Source organism: Furipterus horrens, unplaced genomic scaffold (assembly GCF_987537825.1).
Source record: "Furipterus horrens unplaced genomic scaffold, mFurHor1.1.pri manual_scaffold_4, whole genome shotgun sequence".
Lineage (NCBI taxonomy): Eukaryota > Metazoa > Chordata > Mammalia > Chiroptera > Furipteridae > Furipterus > Furipterus horrens.
Genome location: NW_028327174.1, coordinates 175,266,769 through 175,290,686, shown reverse-complemented (window position 1 = coordinate 175,290,686; position 23,918 = coordinate 175,266,769). Strand labels below are relative to the sequence as shown.

General features: G+C 49.8%; 1 protein-coding gene across 2 annotated transcripts in view; it reads left to right on the top strand.

Annotated features, from left to right (window-relative positions):
• SHB (SH2 domain containing adaptor protein B) overlaps positions 1–23,918 on the top strand; it is a 123,421-nt gene that overhangs the window by 61,848 nt on the left and 37,655 nt on the right. For both annotated transcript variants that reach the window (XM_090274448.1, XM_090274449.1), the window contains one exon: positions 14,588–14,803. In XM_090274448.1, coding sequence (XP_090130574.1) covers positions 14,588–14,803 — 216 coding nt within the window. The remainder of the gene's footprint in view (positions 1–14,587; positions 14,804–23,918) is intronic.

Below are 23,918 nucleotides of genomic sequence, written 5' to 3'. Positions count from 1 at the left end.
GTTATTAATTTGAATAATGTTTTCATGTATTCCAAGATGAGTAAGGTCTGAAACATACTTGAATGAGGGGTGGGGCAGAAGGCAGTGTTATTCACATGCGCAGCACTCTCATCTGTTACTCATTGAGGCCTAGTGGCATCGTTTGGCTGTTGAGGAGCTGGAGGGCGCCTGAAAGGTCTGAGAATCACTGGGGTCACCCAGCTTCGGGGTGACTAGCCGAGAGTCAAATCCACATCTCCTTGACCCCTTCTACTCTCCCATGCTAGTAGTTTACAGACATACATAATTATAAAATGTGAAAATGAAGACACAACGTGGCAAGGGGGTGATTCATTAAGTAAATGGAGACTGAGGTCCATCAGCTGCCTACTGTGTAGTCGGTCACTTTGTACACGAGGAAGCAGTAAGGAGAGGCCCTACATGCTGGTGGTGTGCTCGGGCCTAGTCCAGGTTCCAACCATTGCTGACCCCATCCTGATCTCAGCTTTAGACAAACCATCACATTATGAGTTTTCTGTAGGTCGCAGAGCTGACAGATCAGAATACTCTCAGAGTTGACCTCAGTCCCATGTGGTCAGCTTTATAGTCAGAAGACAACCTTAAGTTCCAGACTGTGGGCAGCCCCTTCCCTACCAAGTGAGACTGCCATCTCGGGCTCTTTTCAGAAATTCCCTATTTCTCAACGGTGAGTCCACATTAGTACTTCAGTTATTTTTAGGTGGGAACTTTACATTTTCTGTTTTGCACCACTTTGGTTTCCCTGCTCAGCTGGGGTTATATTTTCTGTCTAGCAAAATGTTGGTGCTGCCTTATTTTTAGCGTTGTTCGTTTTTCTTCCTGTGATTTCCTTTTTCTTCTAACTTAATACACACTCAAATAGGCTTCCTTTTCCACCCTCCCCTCCTCCAGTTCTCATTCACTGGGTCACAAGACTTAATCCAAAAGGCAAAAGTCGCACCTTATTTCAGGAAAAAGGAAGAAGAGTCTTCAGCAGCCCTTGAGTATTTGCTAATTGCCTTTTTATTAGTCTCTTCTCTTGTCCCTCAACCTGTATGCCCCTGACTCCTGGCTGAGACTTTCACATGTATACCCTGATAAGAAATGCTTCCACCTCCTGCACCCCACCCTCTCCCCCACCTCTACTTAGAAAACCTGTTGACCACGGTGGGCAGGGCCTCTAAGGGACTCAGGCATTAATTAGGCTGCTAGAAGGCCTGTTGCATGTGTGTGTGACTACATGTGTGTATACATATATATGTTTACACACATCAGTACACACACATGCACTCAGTTTTCATCTCTGGCACCCATAGCATTTGATTCTGACTCACAGGCATCCCACAGGTAACACTGGCCCTAGGACTTCAGTACGTTCTCATTTAGTTCATTTACACTATCCTGTGTGCAGGTTGCAGTAAGAATCCAATCTAAAATTTAGGGCAACAGACCTGGGGGACCTTACTGGCCCAGCCCCCTGTCACAGGATAAAGTGCAGTGGGCAGGCCAGGACCCCTACTTACCCCCTGGCCTCCTCAGAAGCATTTGATGGCTCCTCATTGCCTAGTCATTCAGGTGTGAGCCTCTTAGTGTGGAGGTGCTTGAGCAGATGACACACTTAACTAAATAGCCCCAGAGGAGACTGTTTTAGGCTGTGAGCTTCTCTCTGGCAGGGGCCAGGTTTGATTGATCAGTGTTTCCCCATGAACCAGCAACACCAGTGCTCAGCAGCATGAGCAAGCAAGTGTGAGAATGACCAGGCGAAGCTCTTTGGTATCTGGACCTCCTGCCTCGCTCCTTCTAGCCACATGGATTTCCGCAGTCAGGACTCTTGGTCCATTTCCTGAATACAGCCTGAAATCCTGTTAGTCCTATGGGTAAGAACTAGTGCTGCTTGTAATCCCTTCTGATCCCCTGAGCAAGGAGCCACCTTTCAGGAGGCAGCCTCCTCTGGAACAGACGTCAAACTCTAAACCTGATTCATCCCTGAGCAGGCTCCCCCACCCCCACCCAGAGGGCAGCCTTTTGCTATCAACCATCTTAGGTCCATTTTTCGTTTACGGCTTGCTGATGAACATTGGTTGATGAGAAAGAATTACCTTGACTTGTGGCCTAGAAGAAAGAGTATCAAGCCCCTGCGAGACCAGGGACTCTTTGCAGGTCCCATAAACTGATCAGGCCTATTCTTGTAGCTGTGTGTCTTGGGAAAGCTTTTGTCATATGTGGTTTAGACTGTTACTGCAGTTCTTTAATGTGTCTGTATAAATCGAGCGCCGCCGTGATGACCAGGGGCACATTTTGGGACCACGTTATAATTAAAATATGCATCTTAGAGTTAAAAATCCAAACATAATTTCCTCTGAACTCTTATTTCCTCAACTGCAAATTTGTCAGTGTGACAAGAAATGGAAATTGTTAAGAAACAGTCACAACAGAAGCTGTTGATCTAAAGCACATTCCACCAGAATGTTAAGTAGTGGGTGAGGGGTTTCCACAGCCAGGGGCTTCCCAAAGGCAGCAGGGAGCCTCAGGACCCCAGCTGCCCCCGAGGGCCTCAGTTATCTATTCTCCCTGTCCCAGCCTCAGTTTCCTCATCTGTCCTGGGGTTACTATAAAACTCCTGGCACAGTGCCTGATTCAAAGTAGACACGCAATAAGTGTTGTCACAAATAATAATAAAGGGAATAGTTTCATGTGTCATGTCTGCACATGAAACTTCCTTTAAAAATTCTTTTTAAATTATTACGTTTAAGAAATATATGCTCTAGAGGGGAGTAAAGGGGAGAAAATTGGAACTATTGTAACAATATAATCAATAAAGAAAAGCTGGGGAAAAAAAAGAAATATATGCTCTGGGTAAAAAAATTCAACATATAAATATATAGGACTGTTAATAATTTGTTGTATATTTGTTTAGCCTTTTTTCCATTTGCTTACAAAAATACACATCTCTACATATTATAAACGTTGTCTATTCATAGACTTTTAACTTGTTTCCAGTTTTATTTTTTTTTTTTTGTTAACGTTCTATAACAGACACCATGTACAGTTTATTTCTGTGTTGTGGATCAGGGTATGTATTTCTAGGGATTCAATTTCCAGAAACAGAACCTCAGGTCACAGGGTATTTAATTTTTGTTAGCTCCACCAATTTTCTTTCTGAAAAGGCCATCTCCAGTTTATATTCTTTCCACTAGTCTATGAATACATTTCCCTTCCTAAGGTAGACACACGTTTTAAAAATACCTCGTTCTGTGCCAAATTTGAAAAAGACTATTTATGTTGTTCTCTCAGCCCATATTTACAGAGCATCTGTGGAGCATGCTCTGTGCTTGGAATTGCAGGGGCTGTGTCAAGATGGGCTGGACTTGAACTCGCCCTCAGCAGCTGGGGTGGGGGTTGGAAGTGAGCATATATGTGTCTAGAACCAGGGCCCCTGGGCTGGGGAACTCTCACCACTAACATTGACAGTGTGTGTGTGTGGGGGGGGGGGAATAAGAGCTTTCAGAAACACGTTCCTGGTTCCTCAAAGGAAGTCAGGACGTGGAGCTCTGGGTCAGCAGTGTGTCAGGCTGGGCACCCTGGAGAGGAGCCAGCTGGAAGAGACCACCAGAGGTAAGCTGGCCATCTGCACTCAGAATCTCAAGGCGCCTCTGCTCGCGTGTTCCAGGCATTAATGAAGCCTTTCACACAGTATGGAGTCTCTTCAGGACACCTTTTTAGGGCTCCGAGGAGGGGCTATTCTTGTGTTTTCCAGCATAAAAGCATTCATTATCCAGATGTTTCCTTCCAAGTCATTCTTGAGATGGTTATATGGATGGTGTAATCTGTGATTGCTATTGACAGGAAAAGGGTGCTTGAAAGTAGTTCTGAGCAGTGGTAGCTTTCAGGCCCTAATTCTTGTGTGTAGCAGCCCCCACACGGTCCCTACTTGACTTCCAAACAAAACGAAAAACATCATCGCGTTTTGTGTTGTGACACCAAAAAATACAAGATGTGACAGTAAAGTTGGACAGACCAGCAGAGTAGGAATCGTGCTGCTTTCTCACCCTGTGACTTGGCAAGTCCCTTCTATTCTGGGCTTCACATTTGCCCTATTACGTAGCGGAGCCACTCCACCTACCGGGGTCTGTCTACAGTCTGATGGTTGTAAGTACCAAATAATGCAAAGGGCCTTCCTGTTGGTTGTTTTTATTAAGTGTGGCTGGGCCTTTGGCAGGTGGTCGGTCACTCCTTGGCCAGGTAGGGATCCCCTCCATTCTCCTCCCTGTCCAAGATCCTGATCTTGCTGTGGCTCTGCTATTGTTAGGCCTCTTGGCTGCATCCCTGTTTTTTGGGCCAGGAAACATAGGAGATATCCTCTGCGTTGGGGTAAAGAGGTTTATAGACCCAGCTCTCTGTGTTGGTGCACAGCTTTTGCAGGAACTATTTCTTGGAAGAGGTCTGGACAGGCAGCCTGACCTAAGACCATGTGCTAGACATGTGAGAAGGACTCCATAGAGGCATGTATTAGACAGGGTTCTCCAGAGAAACAGAGCCAATCAGAGAGATTTATGATAAGGAATTGGCTCACATAGTTACACAGGCTGGCAAGTCCCAAGATCTACAGGGTGAGCTAGCAAGCTGGAAACCCAGGAGAGCCCATGGTTTTGTTCCAGTCCCAGTCTGAAGGCCTGAGAACCAGGAGGGCTGATGGTAGAGTTTGAAGGCTAGCAGGCTCGAGTGCCAGGAAGAGCCAGTGTTTCACTTTGAGTCCAAAGGCAAGCAAAAAGCTAGTGTCCCAGTTCAAATGCTGTCAGACAAGAATTCCTGTTGTGTTTGGGCCTTCAGCTGATTGGACAAGGCCCACCACACCAGAGAGAGCAATCTGTTTTACTCAGTGTACTGATTTAAATGTGAATCTCATTCAAAAACACCCTCATAGAAACACCCAGAATTTTTTTTTTTTTTTTTTTTTACCAAAATCTAGTTTCAGTCAAGTTGACAAAAAATTAATTATCATAGGCAGAATAGTACAACTGTATTGGAGTAGGGCTCTCACAGCATTTTAAGGCTGAACTTGGGAGGAGTTTGCTTTAAGGTTGCTGGGACCCCATGCACTGGTAGGATGGGTGCTGTCGCATGTCCCTTTCTCCTTCACATGGCTGAGCCCCAGGGCTGGACCAAGAAGCATGTGTGAACATCCCCTATTCAAAGAATCAGATTAAGGGACTTTGGAGCCAGAAAGGCCTCTGAGACCATCTGCTACACCCCTTCTTGCCTCACCTGCAAGGACTTTTAGCTCCATGGATCAGGCGCTGTCCAGGGTCACACAACTGGTGAGTGCAGAGCCAGGCTGGTCCCAGGCCGGCAGCCTTCTCACCATCATCCAGAAGGCTGAAGTTGTCCAAGTCCCCAGGGTGATAAGTTCCTCTCTTGAAGCAGTTCCAAAGCAAGGCTGGGCAGAGAGTTTGCCAGAGCTCAGCAAGTCGCTTCCGGCTGGGCAGCTGTGCTGGGCACCAGGCACAATGCCAGCAACACCGCTCAATGTGAGGCAGTGACCTCGTGACCAGCAACAGCCACCACCAACTGGGTACAGGTGGGTTTGACCAATTTGGCTGCAAACCTGGCATGTGGCAAGGGGTAACCTCCTTGGGTAGAGGGACAGGTCATGCCCAGAAGAGGATCTGGCTCTGCCCTAGGAGGCTGGCACCCTGCTCCCAATGCCAGTTTGTAATCACTTGCTTAGCGCCAGCTAGACTGGGACAGCAGCATGTGTTGGCTGCCCCTCTAAAGTTCTAGAATGTGCTTGAATTCCTCCTTGACGGGCAACTCTCTTCCTCATGATCTCACCCTTGGCTTTCCTCCCAGACGGATTGACCATGATTTCTGTAGGGACCTGTGTGTGGTCCTAGTCAGGTAAACTTCAGATGACCCCTCATCTGCCTAATGAGCAAACTGATGACCAGAGGGAGGAAGAGACCTGCCTGGTGTCGTAAGCACAGCGGGGCTGGGGTCTGGCTCTCCCAGAGCTGGCTTCTCTTGCTGACCCAAACACGTCGGTGTTATTTTGGACCTAGTGGAGCAGAGAGAGCTTCAGCTTGGGTGGGGAAGGTGGTTTAGGCAGCTGCAGGATTAAGAAGTTAGGTTCCATGGGATTTAGGGCCAGGCTGCCTCCATCGCCAGCTTGCTGTGTGACCATCTTTACAGTGTCAGTGTCAGCAGTGCCCCCTCATAGAGCTGTTGTGAGAATTCAGTGAAAGGCTGGATGCAGTGCACTTAGCACAGACCCCAGCCCAGCATGCGCTCAGCACTCAGTGATTCTTAGAGAGTGTTACTGAGGGTTGAGCCTTTAAAACACTGGCAGAACCATTTAGCTTGTCTGAGCTGCAGGTGGGGCAGGGCTTGGGTGTGGTCGTGGCTTCTGCAAGGCTCCTTCAGTAAGGGTCCATGAGAACAGGCAGGTGTGACTCTTCTGGCATGAAAGCCTGTCCCCTGTGGCTTTATCACATTAGAATGTGGCCTGAGGTCTCTGAAAGCTGAGACCTCATCACGCCCAGCAGACTGGAAGATTGCACCAGTGGGGCGGCTGGCCTTCTTTATAAGTACAACCATCAATATTCAGATGACACAAGTCTGGGCTCATGTCTGGCTTTTTTGCCAAGACTCCAAGGAGTCTCTGCTGGGCCTGGCCTCCATCTGCAGCCCAGGGATCAGGGGACACCTATCTCTCTCAGGGTTGACCTGAGGATGTTCGTGCCATTGCAATCTCTGCCCCTCATCCTGGTACAAATACTTGTTTCCACGTTTGGGGCTGTTTAGAAGTGTGTTTTCTTTTCTGGAGCCTGGGCATCGTCTCTCCACTTCTTGGAAGGGCAGAGCTTTAATTGTTTGCAGGGTTGGACTTCCAGGTCATCAGTAGCTGCTTGCTACACCCTGGTGTTTCCTGCCAGCTTCTAAAAAGCCTTGTTATGTGTGTAGAACGCAAACCTGATTAAGGCTCCTGGTCCACATTTTCCAGCTTCCACCCCTCTTGAGTCTACAGCCCTCCTCCTGGCACTCGAGGCCCTCCACAACACAGCTCTGACGTTCCTTTCCAGCTGCTTCTCACTTCTTGCTCCTCCTGAGTACTGGGCCCACAGCAGCCTAAACTGTTGGGTATTACCTCCAAGTCCCTCGAGCTTTCCTCTGTTCATGACTTTCCTTGTGTTTGTCTGGCCTCGCCTGCCCCCTCTCCTGATGCCCTTGCCTTCACCCGTCTGAGTCTTCCTCCTTTCCATGAGTGTGTTCCCTTGTGGGCCGGTCGTGCACCGTCTGTGACACCAGGCCGGTCCCTAGACTTCCCTGACCCTTGACAACCTCCTTGCACTAGGACCTGAGATTCTCAGAAACACTACCTCCTCCCTAAAGTTTTTCAAACTCCCAAGGACTGCATTTGCTTTCTTCCTCCACCAAGCTGCCAGTCTGTACCTCCATAGGGTCCTTGTCAGAACTGGGTGAACCCAGCTGAGCCTCTGAACCTGCCTGAGCCTCAGTGTCTACATTGTGAAGTACAGTAGTGCCTGACTCTCGGTGTCGGGGAGAAGGAATGATACATGGCCAATGCCCAGAACAGCACCCGGCACCAGCAAATGTTCCATGACTTGTAATTGTTATTAACTTGGTTCTTGTAGATGTCGATGTCGGGGTCCTGATTCTTCTGCTAAACCAGGAGGTCTTTAGGGGGACGGGAGCCTCATCTACAGCCATAGGGGTGCTCAGTATTTGGCCTGGGAAATGAGACCTTATTGTGCCCAGTGGACTCTAGCATGCAGTAAGGGCTCCGTGGATGTTTGAGAAAGAAAAGGAGGCAGGCTCCCCCACTGGCCTGTGAATTTGGATCTTGCAGTTGACGTGGAATTGGAAAGCTGTCTGGTGAGGAAGCTGCTGCCATAAATGTGGACTCTCACAGACTCACTCACGGACATGCTTCCTTGAGCCCGGGAGCAGCCAGTTCCCCTCAGTGAGTCCCCACAGGAGATGGCGGCATGCGCAGGCTGTCACTGGAAGAGTGCAGAGTGACAGGCAGGGCTAAAGGACTCGGCTGTAATCGTGGAGAGCGCCTGAGAGCTCTGCAGAGAGGCCTGTGTGGCCTTTTAAACCCTAAGGAAAACATTTGGTGTCATCAGGTGCCACAGAACGGGGGGCTCAAGGGACAACTCTGTCACTGTACAGAGGACCAAGGGAAGGGAGCACACCAGGCTCCCTGACTGACCCAGGCCTTTCCCTCGCCCTTGGACTAAGGGCACCATAGCAACAGCACAGTGCCAGGCCCGCTCTGGTCCTTCCGACATGACCAGTGTCCTTATTCCACACCCCCTGCTTCCTCAGAGCTCGCCCTCTGGCTCCTGGGTGTTTTCTGTGCACGCCTGGAAAAGAGATGGTAAGAGAACTCCATGTAGTCAGTCTCCCAGCTTCTAGACAGCTCCGGAAACCAGGCTAGATAGAGGAGGAGGCAGGGCCTCCTGCTCGTGGTGGGTTTGTCTCCAGACGTGGGTTCCCAGCCTCACCCCCCCCCCCCGCCCGCCCGCCCGCCCTTGCTGTCCTGCAGCATCCACCCAGGAGGACACCTGCTGACCCATGCCACCACCTTGGCCTCTGAGAAACACCTAAATCCTGGCATCTGTCGAAGCACCCTGGTTAGGAGGGTTTTTTTCTCCAGCAGATTTTTAGCAGTTTGGATGGGGAGAACGTCCCCTGCCTTCTCTTTGCTGGAGGTGCCCTGGCACTTGGTGGGGGTTCGGCTGCATGTCTAGTAAGGAACAGCCACCCGCCACTCCTGCAGGGCCCCTCGCTCAGTATGTGATGCTGGGTGTGCTTTTCACACCTCCTACCTGCCTGAAATAGATGCCCCTACCTCCTGAAGGCTAACAGAAGGCGGTCTGATAAAAAGATGTCAGGAAGCATCTAGGAAAGGCAGGAAGAAGAGCCCTTGTCCAGGAGTTAGAGGACCTGGGGCCTTGTCCCTGCTACTTTCTTCCCTTCCCCTGACCTCAGTTTGCCCCTCTGTAAAATGTGGTGACTAGAATCCTGGTCACTGAGACCTCCCCTATGTGTTTCACGTTGCGCACAAGAGTTGATCTGGAGCAGGGCTCCCATGTGGGGGCATGAGATTGCGAAAGCAGCAGCTAACGTGGGAGTTGTAGCTCCAGAGATGAAAGTAGTTCCAAGCTTAGTGTTGAAACCTGTCCATTTCCAACGCAGCGTTGGCTTGTCCACTTTCCTTGAGCAGCCTTCGTGGCTCTGGGGGACGAAGGGTGAGCTCAGAGGAGGAGGGGTCTTGGGATGGTATCCAAAGAAAGCCCCAGTGGTGGTAACTGGGGTAATAACAACATTCCTGGAGCGCTTTCTGTTTACCAGGCACTGTCCTAAACACTGAATGCACAGGAATAACTGATGACATCCTCCCATGGTGGATACTGTGGTCCCCACCTCCAGCGATGAGGAAACTGGGGCAGCTTTGTCCGGTGCCCCTGCTTGAGCCAGGATTCAGGCCCAGGCAGTCTGGCAGGATTGGTGTTTTCGGCCATCACACTGTGCGGTTCAACCTGTTGCTCACCTGGCCCCGGGGCTTTGCCTCCCTCCAGGTGGCTGGTGCAGGGCAGACCCATCAGTGGTGGGTGCGTCATTCCAGTAATGTCACCCTAGACCTCTGAGTCTAGACCACTCCCACCCTGGCTGAGGAGAGGTTTCTTCTGCTGAGAGGTGGTGGCAGGGCCTGGCCTGTCTGAGCCACACGTCCCTCCTGAGCTCTGCCACCCTATGATTTGTGATCTGGTGTGGATTCCCAGACAAGCCCTGCTGGGAAAATTAGAGGTGAGGGGCCTGCAGGCCAGCGTCTGTCATTTCCAGCTAGGCTCCTACACGTCTGTGCTGGCCTCTCCCCACCCAGCCCCACCCTGCCCAGAGGTGCTGGGACACCGCTCCTTAGCCACTCCTGGAGGTGCCGTCCTGCGTCATTCGGGACCATTCAGAACCCCCGTCCACCTGCCTCCAGCTTCCCCTTTCACCGGGGCCCCTGGACAGCCCTCCTTCCCCGTGTACACCTTGTACTTCGTCCCCCTTGCCTCCACCAGACACCGTTTTCTGTGCCACGACCTCATGTCTAGGTTCTTCAAGGCTCTCCCAAGTTGTCCCCAGCTGAACTATACGCCATGTCTTCTCCCTGCTGAGGAAGCTTGGCCATCTTTGGATTGGAGCTCCCTGAAGGCCAGGACTGAGTGACGTACAGTATATTGCTTACTGCTTGTAGGCTTAGGGAACTCTACACCTTCGTCAGATCCACTCAGGAGGCTCCTGGTTCGCACCAAGCTCCTTCCTGGGCCCCTCGCTCAGGTAATCTGGCCCGTGGCCACAGTCCTTGGTCAGTGCACCTGCCTCACCTTCCTGGCTCTGAGCCTAGGTGAGTGTGCCCAGGGCCTTTTCCAGTTCTAACATTGTCTAATTCTAAAGGAAGTGCCCCCCCACACACACACACACCTTGGTTCTTTGTCCCTATGTAGTTCCACTTGAAAACCTTTCTACTCTAGAGATCAAGAGAAATCCCTACCTTGTCAATGTAATGTTTCTGCTCCCTGCCCAAGGCGCATGAAATCACAGCCTGCCACCCAATAGTAAAGGTCGTTCTCAATGAATTTATTAAAGATGGTGACGTCCAGATAATTTAAAACATAGGATCATCAGCTCCCCTACTGGATCAGCCTCTGGATCATCACAGATCGGTCTGGGTAATAAGGTCAGCAGGCAGGACACAGCGACACCAGGTGAGCTGTCCTGGCTTGATGGCCCTGACTGCCTAGGGCTCTTGGCAAACCTTGGCGGGAAGAGAAGATGCTCCCTAAATGGGCTTTTTCTCGGAAAGGCAGCTGCTTCCAACACACGCACAGCTCCTGTAAGCCCAACCCACTTAAAAGTGTGTTTACTCCTATGTGTTTCTGTCTTAATTACATTTTTCTTTACTAGCATTTTTATTCATTACTTAAAACAACTTTCAAAAATAATTATGTAATAATTCCTTCCTCTACACACAGTAGCTGTTTACCTTCCTGTATCAGGTGTTCAACCCCTTATTCATGTGTATCTGTACTTAGAACACCACTGTCATCAGAGTTTAGAAATTATGGGCAAAGGGCGTGATTTGGGTATTCAGCAGCTCCTAAGCAAGGAGTAGAATTCCCTGTGTAGCATTGTTCATTGTCCACGACTTGTTTAGAAAGCCAGTATTATTCAGTTTGCTCTCAACACATCAGCAATCTTGTCTTTTACTTTTTAACTTAGCATAATTTCATGCATGCTTTTCTATGTAGCTACATAATCTTCATATTTATCATTTTAATGGCTGCTTAATATTCCATCCAGTTAGCATGCCATAATTTACTTAACTGTTCCTATTGTTGGGGCCTTAATGAACATTTGAATTCACCATGTAATACGGGGAAAGCTTGTTTTAATGATTACCGTTATAACATCCCCCGGCCTAACTGCATGCCATTACTAACCCGGCTTTGTAAAACACAGATGCTTTGGGAACAATAAATCCTGTGTGAGAGGTGCATGCACGAGGCCCTGTGATTTAATAGCTAATCTGTTCAGTGGCACGTGTTTTTCTTTTAGGTTGGTATTTGTATAGAATATCCATCTCTTCTGAATATTGCATAATACTAACCTACACGCATTTAGCAGGTTGTTCCAGGTACTTTCCCACTGCTGTTGAGGACTCGTATAAATTAACTGGAATTGGGGGTAAATCTGACTGTCAGCTGTCGTTCATTTATCCCACCCAGATTCATTGGGTATCTGTTTGCAGCCAGGCTCTGAAAGTGAGGGCACTTATGATTATTGGGGGCCCACAGAAGTGCATTTGTGAATTGCTTTGTAGTGCCCACGATTAAACGATGATTTGCATGCAAAATGCTTTGTAAACTGTAGAGACACATGGTAGTGATTGCTGGTCCTGTTTGTGAAACAAGATGAAGAGGAAAGTGGCTTTCGTAGGTCAGTGCCTATCAGCTGTGTTCCCGGTGTCCTCAACCCTCAGAATTCTCCAAAGACAGGAGGCAGGACCGTACTCTGTAGTATCAGGGCAAGAGTGATATGGAGGGCAATGACCTTACAAAGCAGGTCAGTTAGATAGTTTGGTAGATTTAATGATTGTGACAGAGTCGCCTACAGTATTTTACAGTTGGTCTTCACCTTTAAGAGACCAAGCGCTACCTTTTCTACCTCTTCTCTTTTCCTCTTCCTCCCCCATAAAAAGGGAAGGATCATCCTCAAAACTAATAAATGATTCCAGTTACTTATGGGATCCAATAAGGCGTGCTTTGCCAAAGTATGGGACATCTCAGAGGAGACAGGGTTTTAGGTGGCCTGAGAACCATGTTGTGAGGTTTTTTCTTTTTCATTCTCTATAAAGAGAAAGTTATTATTTGCCAAAGGAAGTGTCTCTTTGGTGCGTTCAGCCCCAAGCTCTTCAGTGTCTGCTCCTCTTTACAGGGAAAGTGAACCATGGGCCAGCCTCCCCTGGCTCGTGGGACCTACCTAGTTGGGTCAGTTCTCCTTCCTTCTTTTTATGTTTATCAACTACCAGTATTTAGATAATAGCTCCTGGAAGGATGATAGAAAGCTTACTTTTTAAATGACATTATTTTCTCTAAAAAAATGAATAAATATCATAAATAATAACCTAGTTGGTACTCAAAAAAATGGCAAACTTGTGAAGTCAGTATGTGACTAAATTAAGTTTGGTAAATACCACCATAATGTTATTTAATGTCAACACTGATGACCACCAGCACAGCGTCAGTTGGCTTCTGCTGTATCAGGGCCTGTGCTCAGGGCGGGACGTCATCCCCATGAGTTGGCCTGGGACCGTGAGGCCCAGCCTGCCAGCAGAGCTCTTGCTGGAAAGGGCTGTCGTCACGGCGTGTTTTGTCAGCTGCTCCTTAAGGCATGTAGGGTTTTACCACATCTTTATGCCATTAAAACTCTGATTTGGAGAATGCCTCCAGTTTAAACAGCTGTTCGGCAGCACACGCTCATGACCTTCGCCCCTTTTGGGTCAATCCTCCCCCTACCCGTTCACCTCCTTGGACCTAGTACTCCAGCAAAAGTGGACAGTGAATAGCCATTCAATGGGATATTATTCAGCCTTTAGAAAGAAATGAAATTCTGCCGTGCTACAACATGGAAGGATCTTTAAAACATCATGCTACGTGAAATAAGCCAGCCACAGGAGGGCAAATGTAAGATTTCCCCTTATGTTGAGGCCCCTAAAGTATCAAATTATACATCGAGACAGAAATAGCCTGGTAGTTGCCAGGGGCTGGGAGAAGGAGAAATGGGGAGTTATTGTGTAATGGGCACAGAGCTTCGGTTTGGGAAGATGAAAGAGTTCTGGAGGTGGATGGTAGTGATGGCTGGATATACTTAATACCACTGAATTATACACTCAGAATAGTCCCAGTGGCAAGTGTTGAATGTTTTACCACAGTCAAACAGGAAAGCAAGCAGCAAGCCTGTCCTCTCCAACCCAGGTGCCCCCCGGCTGGCCCTGGTCCCTCCACAGGGAACCCTGTCCTCTCCCGTTCCCACTTGTCACAGCTGTCGGTTCAGATGCCGTCTCTCTCACCTCCTGCGTCATCCCTCACAGGCCCTGCCCTGAGCCCCTTTGCTGTACAGTATTATGGTGATGGGAGGGTGTTGCAGCTCTCGTGGAAGCGGTAGGCTTCCTGAGAGCAACCTCTACAGTGAACTCTTTTCCCGTGTCCCCATGTGAGCCCTGCACACAGTGGGTGTTTATAATCAAAACAGGTCAAGTGTCCCTGTTTGACTCAGAAGCACCCCACCCAGCTGTCGCACTCTTGCATCCCTCCTTTAGCCTCGGGAATGAGCAGCAGCTGAGGTGGAGGTCACCCCTCAGCCCTCACCAGAGCCAGTCCTTGGCATCCTCTCCAGAAGATGAAGAGCTTTCCTTCCTTATTCAGAGTAGAACTAGATATGTGCTCTCACATCGCTCAGATGCGCTCAGTGTGTTAGAAGACAGGCAGGTCTGGGGGAGGCAGAAATGCTGGGAAGGAATCACTTCATAGGGGATAAAATGGTGACTCTGGGGTGGCTCATTAGGTCTTTTTAAATGAGTGTGCGAGCTGGATGAAAACTTGAGGAATAAAAGTCCCAAGGATGGAGAGAGACCCTAGTGGGGAAGGCTCCACTTGTCTGTTAAGCAGGGAGTGAGTGAGAGCTCTCTCTGCTCGGGGCTGGTGTCAGGGCGCATGTGGACCATCGTGTGCATCTCGGGGCCCTCCCTTCAGACTGCAGTGAACAAGCCGGTGGAGGCAGCGAGCCTTCTGCCTCTGTCATCAGGTCCGAGAGCCTGAGAGCTTTGCAAGGAAGCCTTGCCTATTGAGAGCAGAGATGCTGCCTTCCAGGAAGGAAAAGGGGGCTGTTCCTGTGTCTTCCTTGTCTCCTTGGCAGGCGAATAGGAACTCCTGTGGGTGTCACCTGGCAGATCCCAGGTGAGAAAGTGTGTGTTTCCGTTCTATTACACCTCTGCTTCCCTTTTTTCTTCCTGCAGAATTTCAAAGACAGGAAAGTGTCCGGTCCCAGCACAAAGGCATCCAGTTATATGACACCCCTTACGAACCCGAGGGCCAAAACATTGACTCAGACTCAGAGAGCGTGGTCAGCCCCCGACTGCGGGAGAGCAAGCTGCCCCAGGATGACGACAGGCCCGCCGATGAGTATGACCAGCCGTGGGAGTGGAACCGGGTCACCATCCCAGCTCTGGCAGGTAAGGAGCCAGGGGCCTTGCTCAGAAACGGCCCCTTGACTTTGGTAAAGGGAGTCAGGGCACTGCTCCCTGCGTGCTCAGATAAACCACGCTGCATTGACAATCCAGTTGGGCTGGACTTGCTTCTAGTATAGCTGCGCTCCTCAGAAGTGATGAACGTCCTGAAGGGAAGAGAGGCCAAGCCAAGGGGAAGTCCTGGGCCTCGGTTCCAGACTTCATAGATGGCCCAGATAATCTCATTGTCTGACTCTGTCTTGGTCTTGTTGATAATGCTCTAGCTCACTGAAGCCAAGATTTCAGATTTCAGAAGGAATCTTTTTAGAAACTAAAACAAAATCAATCTGCAGAGCGTCTTCTATTGGACCTAAGGGAACCCAACGCTTCTATTAGTTGTATAGCTGCACTAGGCCTGTATGCATCCAGAGCTGCTATGTTCCCTGTCCCGGCTCTAGCATGAACCCGTTCACAGAGTCTAGGCCACGGGCAGAATCTGGCCTCAGGGGCTGGCCCTCCCCTAGCCAAGAGCCCCTTGAATGACTCAGGTACCTTCCCTCCACTTTTCCCTGAGACTGGTTTTCTCTAGACCCTGGGGGTCCGTCACAGTACAGATGCTCTTCCACAGTCTTCTGGAAAACAGTCTGCCACATGCATCAAGGTCTTCAGCTTGTTCACACCCTTTGATTCTAACTCCAGTCTGTAGGATTAATGCCACGGTTATGATCCAAAATTCAGAAAACGCATTGCTCCTGATCGTGAAAGATGGGGAACAACCTGAATGTCCAGCAGGCAGGGACTGATCAAATGGAATATGGTGCAGCCACTAAAAAGTGCTGTTGACAAAGAGTTTATAGCAACCTAGGGAAATGCTTGTGTTCAATGTTAAGAGGTGAGAAGCCAGATACAAAAAATTTTTATGCATTTAAAAATTTAGGCATGTGAAAAAGAGACATTGAATGACAAATTCTTACCACATTGAAGTTCACAAAGGGAGAGTTTTTATTTTTAATGTATTTAGAATTTCTGTTGCCTGAAATCTCCCTTTTGTGTACACAACTAGGCCCCTCCTCCCTTTCTGGCCCCCAACAGGGAGGCCTCTGCCCTACCTGCGTCCCCATCCCCTCAGTTGATGTTCCACTGTCCCAGCACATACTGCTCACGGTCCCCTGGACGTAGCACCCTTTGCACATCCCATTCCATCCGCCTGTGTGCCTTGCCCTCCTCTGTCTTACCTGGAAAAATCTGAGCCTCCTTTGGGGCCCAGCTCAAACGTTCACCATCTCTGTGAGCCTCCCCCGGCACAGCCACACATCCGCGGGCCTCCTTACTGCCTCTCCGAGCCTGTCATGCTTCCTGTGCGCATCCCTGGTGAGCATTTCTCCCACCAGGTAGAGTTCGTTCTATATGTGCCGGTCTCACCCACCAGGCTGTGGGCACTTGGCTGAGAGCCAGTGAGGAGAGTAGTCATGTGGCTGAAGGGCCTTGGTCCTCTCAGCTGTCTCCTGTACATTTCACAGCTTCCTGCTTCCCTAGGTACAAAGGATTCGAGGACTGTCCCTGTCCCCCAGCATAGCTCAATGGGGAAGGGGCTATGCTCCTCCTCGATGTAAGAGGAGATACAATGGAGCTGGTGCTGCCCAAGAACTTGCTCTTTGCAAATACCAGTTGGATTAAAACGCTAAAGGAGCTCATGTGACAACTCTCCCATGCACCAAGGGCCCATGGCATGAGTTATCACTATAGACAGGTATGGCGTCTTACCCCTGCCCCTCTCCCCGACTCAGCACCTGCAGGTCACACAGTGCTCTACCTTTAATGCTCTAGTCTAGTCTGGCTCCTTGCTGCTCAAAATGTGGTCCCTGGACCAGCAGTAGGCGAGAAATGCAGGGTCTTGGGTCCCATCCCAGACCTGCAGAGTCAGATTGTTTTAACAAGACCCCTAGGTGATTCATGTGCATGTTCAAGTGAAAAGCACATTCCCTACTGGACATCATCTCTTCAGAGGGCTCCTGGGGCAGAAGGTGCCCACTTCTTTCTGCCCAAAGGCGGTTTCAGAACTCCTATACATTTAGTTTTTCACAAAGGATCACAAGGCCTCGGAGTAAGTTTCTGAGCCACAAGTATCCTTTCCAGCCTTGGTTTTATGTCAGTTGTATCACAGGTGTTATTATAGGTGAAGAGGAGACAGACTCAGACTCATGTCTGGTCTGTGTCTCACGGAGCCGCTTATCTCTGTGTGTCCTGCTCTGAAGCGTGTCTGGCTGTGCTTTTCCCAGGAAGCTTTTGGCTCGGTTCTGATTTCTGGGGCCTGAAAGGAAGCTGTTTCACTCAGGCTGGAGGGATGCAGTGAGCACGGGCCTTCAGTCCTGGCTGGATCCCTCCCCACGTCTGTGGACAGAGCCTATCGGGTCAGCGTTGGTAGGTGAGGAGCAGCTCCTGTTTTCAGCCCAGAATGGGGATGAAGTGAGAGTAGAGGGGCCACCTGTCAGGTAATGAGAATGAGTTGTAACAGCTCCACTGGCTTGATTATGAAAGTGCTGCCACGGTCCCATTTGTAAACCCAGAAGTCTGGCTGCTCAGGAATGAAGGGGAATGTTCCTGCCTGAGTGAAGTGTGTGTGCATGTATGCGCACACACGTCTACACGTATACATGCTTTAGCAAGTCATTGGTGTTCTCAGGAAGCAAGGCAGTGCTTGGGTAGCCCCTGTCCCCCTGATTACAAAACCTATTCCACACAGCTTTTCCGGGCTCTTGGGAGATCTTTGGTGGGTCCTGACAAGCTAGGGTGCAGGATCCTTAGCTGGGAACATCTGTGTGGGATGAAGTTGCCTGGACAAAATTATTACTGTCTCCTTTTCCACCCTTGTATTCTCTGATTCTGAATGTTTAGCCTGGGTAAGGAAACCTGGGCAGGGAACCTGGTTAGTGTTTACAAATTTCCAAAGGGTGTGGGATGTGAGGGACCCCAGAGGGCAGAGCTGGGCGCACCAAGGAGGAGACATAGAGATTTAGGGTCCAGGTGAGTGGGGAGAATTTTGGTTATACCTGAAAGTATATAACAAGCTTCCTCTCACTGGGAACTTGCATGCAGGAACTCAGCTGAGGCAGGGCTGATGTCCGAGGGCATTGCCCGCAGTCGGAGGCTGACCCGCAGGCTCCTCCGGGGCTGCTGGTCAGAGACTAGGAGAAGCCAGGCCTCTGCTCAGTTATCACCATGATTCAATATGGGAAGCAAAACTGCTCTCTGCCTTTCAAAGTGCTGTCCTGTGTTGCATTTATGAAAAGGGACACTTCTCAAAGGAGGGCTTTGGCGGTTGCCACAGAGGTAGCCCTCCTGGTCCAGCAGCTCCAGACCAACCCCTGTGGAAGTCAGACCCGTCCCATCTCAGCCAGACTCTGGGGGCCGCAGCCTTGGGGAAGCTCAATTCTCACGCCCAGTTCTCATGAAAACAGCTATTGCAGAGTGTGAGGCCGTCTTAGCTTCTTGGCAATGAAAGTCTTCCCTTCTCTCAGAATTCTGTGGCCAAGTGAGTGAGAAATACCACAAGCTCTCACAAAATCCCTGGGCCTTTATTTTCTGTTCTCTCCCCTGGAAGCTGACCACGGCCTCAGCCAGCACCCCCACCCCCACCCCCGATCGGCCCAGCGGGTCCCATTTCACTTGCCTGACCTTTGTTGATCCCAGCCCCCAGGACAGATGCCGGTCAGGTTTCATCCACAGGCTGCAGCCCCGCTATCAAGCTGTCAGCCCCCTTCCCACCAGGCGGAGACACCTGCCTTCAGAGATGACTGGACTCAGTTCCCAGCCTGCTGACTCACCCCCTGGGAGTCCTGACAGCAACCAGTTGTGAGACTGGCAGGTGGATCTAGAAATGGCCCCCACCCCCCACGCAGCTCTGAGCCCACACAGGGCTCCACAGAGCTCCCTGCCCAGTGTGAGGCAGAAGCAGCAGCCCGGGTGACTCCATGTTGTCTCGGGGTGCTGCTGGTCGGTGTGGAGGATGTGACCAGCGCCTGGGCTGTGTGGCACAGATCATCAGGAGGACAAATGGAGCCTGCACTGGAGGGGGTTACCCAGGGAAGGGCCGAGGAGCTGGGTGGGTAACCTGGATCAGCAGACCCAGGCTCGGGTGGCACAGCCACTGGGAGGTCAGGGACTGAACCTGTCCTGGAAACATCTGTTCCCTCACCTGGAAATGTGCCCACCGCAGAGGGTCCTGGTGAGGCTTAAAAGGCGCCACCTCAGGAAAGTGCTGGCATTACTGCTTTCTGTGTGCATTATCTCATTTAGTCATCACAACCACCCTCTAGGAGATTAGTTTCCTCCTTTTACAGAAACCGAAGTGCAAAGAGAGGAAATAACCGACCCAGGGACCATAGCTAGTCAGGCACAGAGCTGGGATTTGAACCTGTGAAGTCCAACTCCAGAACGCAAGCCCTAACCCAGTTGATGTCTGGTCTCCCTGCTGCTATCCAAGATTCTGCATAAAACATGTTCAGAGCCCTGGCTGGTGTGTCTCAGTGGATTGAGTGCAAGCTTGAGAACCAAAGAGTCTCTGGTTGGATTCCCAGTCAGGGCACATGCCTGGGTTGCGGGCCAGGACCCCAGTTGGGGGCATGTGAGAGGCAACCAATCTGTTTCTCTCGCACATTGATGTTCCTCTCACACTCTTTCTCCCCCTCTCTCCAAAAAGAAATTTTTTAAATCTTTTTAAAAAATAAAAAATAAATAAAATAAAATATGGTCAGAGGCCTCCCCCTCCCAGAGCCCACGGGAAACATCATGTGCCTTTCATCATCCTTGCACCAATTTCTTCTTATGTCTGCAGCTGGTGGGATATGATCCTGGGTGTGTTCCCACTTGGAATGGTTCCCTCTGAAGATTCTATAGGAACCCAAGTTCTGGAGGTTCAAGCATGGGGGTGACTAGAGCCATCCCATGGTTTGGTCATGCTCTGCCACCACCCAGCATAGGGAGTGGCCCTCACACCATGGCATCAAACTCCCTCTTGTCCAGCTGGGGAAACTGAGGCCTAGAGAGGGAAAAGGAACTGCTGGAGACCTCAGAGCAGAGCCAGTCAGGCCACACACACAGGATGGATCAGCATTTCCTTTTAATCAAGTGAGTAGAGTTAAAAGCTACATCCTTAATGATTTGCAATTACCTCTGAGAAGCAAGCGATCGGAGTGCTTACTGAAGGAGCCAGGCAGCAGAAGAAAGTGTAAGGGCACCCTGGAGATCCTTTAGAGAAAGTCATTTCATTTTTGACTCACCATCTGAAGATTTGTCTCTAGAGAGGCTCCTTTTCAGACAATGTCCTGGGTTCAGCCAGTGATAGGTCTGCCTCCCAGCAAAGAGAAAAGATAGCCTTATAACTCAATGCTGAACATAGTTATTTGGGATACTTGTCTATCTTCCCCACAAGTTCCTTGATGGGTTTCTGTGCCCTAGAAAACTCAGGCCTGTGTATTGCACATCAAGAGTCAAAGGGACAGTAGAAGGGGTCAGACAATCCATGCTCACATGCTAAATCTTCCACTCACCAGCTGTGGGACCTCAGGTTCTGCAATTTCCCTGAGTCTTAGTTTTCCCATCTGTAAAATAGGGATGGTCACAACCCTTGCCACACTGGATCTCTGTGGTGATCAGTGGGGAAGATCTGAATGAAAAGACTTCATAAGCCATAAAGGGTCACAGATGAGAGGGGTTATTGGTATTCAGGGAAGGCTTGTGGTATTAAATAAAATTTAATTTAATATTAAAACAGTACTGCTGCATAAAGAGGAACTTAGAGGGCACGGAGGACCCATTTACGAAACTCATTCCCAGTTATGTCTGGCAATGAGATGCACAGACAGCGTGGAAAGCAGCGTTGTTCTGGGAGATCCTTAATGTCAATTCCAGCAGTAGTTCTAACCATGAGCCACCCAGGTCCTCCATTCTTTATTCACTGGTCCTCCGGTGTAACAAGGTCCCCTCTGCGCCCTCCGCATTCTAGCTGTGACAGCTGTGGATTGGTTGGTTGGCCCAGAGCATTCGTCAGAATCACCTGGAGGAAGCGTTAAACAGATTTCTGGGTTCCACCCCTAGAGTTCCTGGTTCAGTAGGTTCCAGAGAAGTTACAATTCTAACACGGTCCCAGGTATTGCTGATGCTGTTGATCGGGAGACCTTACTTTGAGAACCTAGAACATACTCAGCACATACAGTGTTAGTGGCGGGAGGTCACAGCTTGACTTGGCTGGAATCAATACCACCTTCTTTAGGAAGGCTTCCCTGACAAGACCAGTGGCTTCCCCACCCTCATTCCAGGTTGGGCCATGACCCCTCTGTGCTCCTACCACATCCTGTATGTATGTGCTTTGGTTTATTCTGTAACAGCCAGATATTATACACTTGTCACTGTCATCTGTGGGGGCAGGGTGGGGGGACCAGGGACCCTAATGCCTTATGGTTCACTTCTTAGCCAGGCACCCTCTTGAGTTTTGATACCTTTCCAGCCTCAGCAAGTGAGGCTGAAAGGGCAAAGGAAAGGAAAGTAAGATCCCAGGTATGTCTGTTCCCTACACAATTGTTAGTCATCTCTGAACCAGCTCAGTTAGCTAACCTAAAACAGTTTTATTAAGGTAAGGGTCAGGGGTTAAGAGGAAAACAGAAAATTAACACTTAGCACTAATTATGAAGCTAGCATGGGTTAACCGTAGGAAGCCCTGCAATGAGGGTGTGGTTTCATTGTGATTATGCAGATAACAATGCTCAGGCTCAGAGAGGGTGAGCGGCTTGCCCACAGTCACACAGCTAATGAACTCAGGTCAGTCTGACCACAAAGCCTTTACTCTCCACAGTTGCACTGGCATCTCGAGTGAGGAAACAGCAGGTCTTGAACATTCCCTTTACCTTGTGCTGGTGTGAGGTGCCTGGGGTTGCGGAGGCAGAAGCAGCTGTGCCTACTCCGTGGTGTGTCACATCACAGTCAAGCACACATGCTCCAAAGCTGACAGTGGTGACGTGTGCGCCAGGCGCTGCTCCAGGCTTGCTGTTCCCACCGAGCCCTGTGACTCATCCTCTTGCACTCGGAATAAACAGGCTGGGCCTCCGCAGAGGGTTCCTCAGGAAATTTTAGACCTGCCACCCTTATCTGGTGCACCCAGCAAACACCACCTCCTCCACCATTGGCCCCACTTGGGCTCCCATGATGCTTTCTGGCTCCTGCCACAGCTTCCCAGAATGCCTTGGGCCTGCAAGGAAATTAGCAATTGTGTTTGTACCAGGAGCTTTTTGCTATGTACTAATGAGTAACAGTTGTAATTAATATTTAACACGTGTGAACAGCAGGTCTGCAGAGAAAGCGGGGGGGTTAAATGAGAGCTCTGGGATCACTTGTTTCCTTTGGCTAATATGTTACCGAGGGACAGGTTTTTCCAGTTGGCTTTTCTGTTTGACTTATGAATGAATTCATTTAGTAACCTTAAAAAAAAGACAAGAAAAGAAAAACACTAGCATTTAATAGCTTTGATTCATCTGCTAATTATACTGATAGATAGACATGTTCCTTTAAGTGCCTTTGTCTCCATTGTGGGGAAAAAGAACCAGATTCGATAGAATATCTGCTCTTCTGTTAGGCAGGTCAGAGATCTTCACATGGATAGAGATTTTTAAGCTCCATGAGGTCAGAGACTGCCTGCCTTGTTCACCCCTGGGTCCCCACCTCGATCGGTGCTTGGCGCATAATGAACATGCATTTATTTGTTAAATTATTGAATAAATCAGGTCTCTGGGAAACCAACCCCGAGTTCTCTTTAGGATGCTACAATACATACGTAATCATGGGGCCTGCTCACACAGAGGTGGTTTGTTTTCATATCCTTCTTTGATGCTATATACCTGTCTTCTCTCCAGATGAGGCTGGGGGACCTGCCCTTAGAGGGGCATCTTTGAGTGGCTGTTGACCACTGTGGTTGCCGCCTCTGGTCTGAGCTCTTAGGGAGAGAGTGTGTCCCTGCCTGTCTGAGGATTGCCCATGCATTGGATGCCACACTGGGGATGGGGACACTGGTGTGCCAGTGGATGGCAGGCAGGCAGCCCTCTGAGAGCCATGCACTTGGTTTGTGCTTGCCTGTCTCTCCTGCCTTCCCTTGCTGCCATCTGTGGAGGGGCAACAGCAGACACATATAAACAGATGGGCTGGGGAAACCCATTTCCACAAATGCCCACCCTGCTGCCTGCAGGTGCTCTGAGGCTTGTGGGTGGGGAAAAAGCCCCTTTCTCAGGCCCTAGGATTCTGTGTAAGGGTCTGTGGGGGACTGCAGGTAGAAGTGTCAGGGGACACTGCATCAGAAATTAACAGGCTTTCTCCATCTGACAGGTGAGCCCAGCGAAGACCAGCAGAGTGCACACGACTTCAGGTGTCTGGGGTCAGGATTTAAACCCTGTGTTGCTACTTGCTAGTGAGGTGACCCAAGCAAGTTGCCCCTGTTTCCTCACATGTGAAATGGAGTGGCAGTAAGTGCTGAGAGTTGGGCACGTAAGTGCTCCATGGATGCTGGCTTTCGGTATCACTGTTGTTTTGAGAATGAGTTGCACTGCCAACAGGATTTGCGCTGAACTCATTAGAGGCCTCTGACATTCAAGAGACCTGGGTTCAAGTCCAAGTTCAAGTCTAGCTGTTGACTTGGGGCAAGTCAGTTGCTTTTCTAGCCCTCCTTTTCTCATCTGTAAAATAAGTTATGGTGCTAAAGATGGCTTGCGTTGGCAGGTAAAGGCCTCTATCTTTAGTTCATTTAATCATTTTTGTCAGGATTTTTCTTTACATTTCCTGTAGCCAAGCAGCAGCCTTCGGGGTCTTTGCAACAGGCAGCGCTGTCCATATTTCCTTCAGGGGTGCAGAGTAAGAGAACGAGGCCATGCCCCCTTATGCCAGGCCTGCCTTCCCCAGCCCAGGCTTGGCTCTGCTTGCATGGACTGTGTTCTTGGAACCTGGGCGGTGTCCTGGCACCTGCCTCACAGCTTCTCCAATGCCCTGCTTTTGTGGAGAGTCCCTGCTCCCTCCCCTCACAATGAGGACCTCTGTTCTTGGCACCGCCCACAAGATGTGGCCGTGTGGTGCCCTGGGGCCT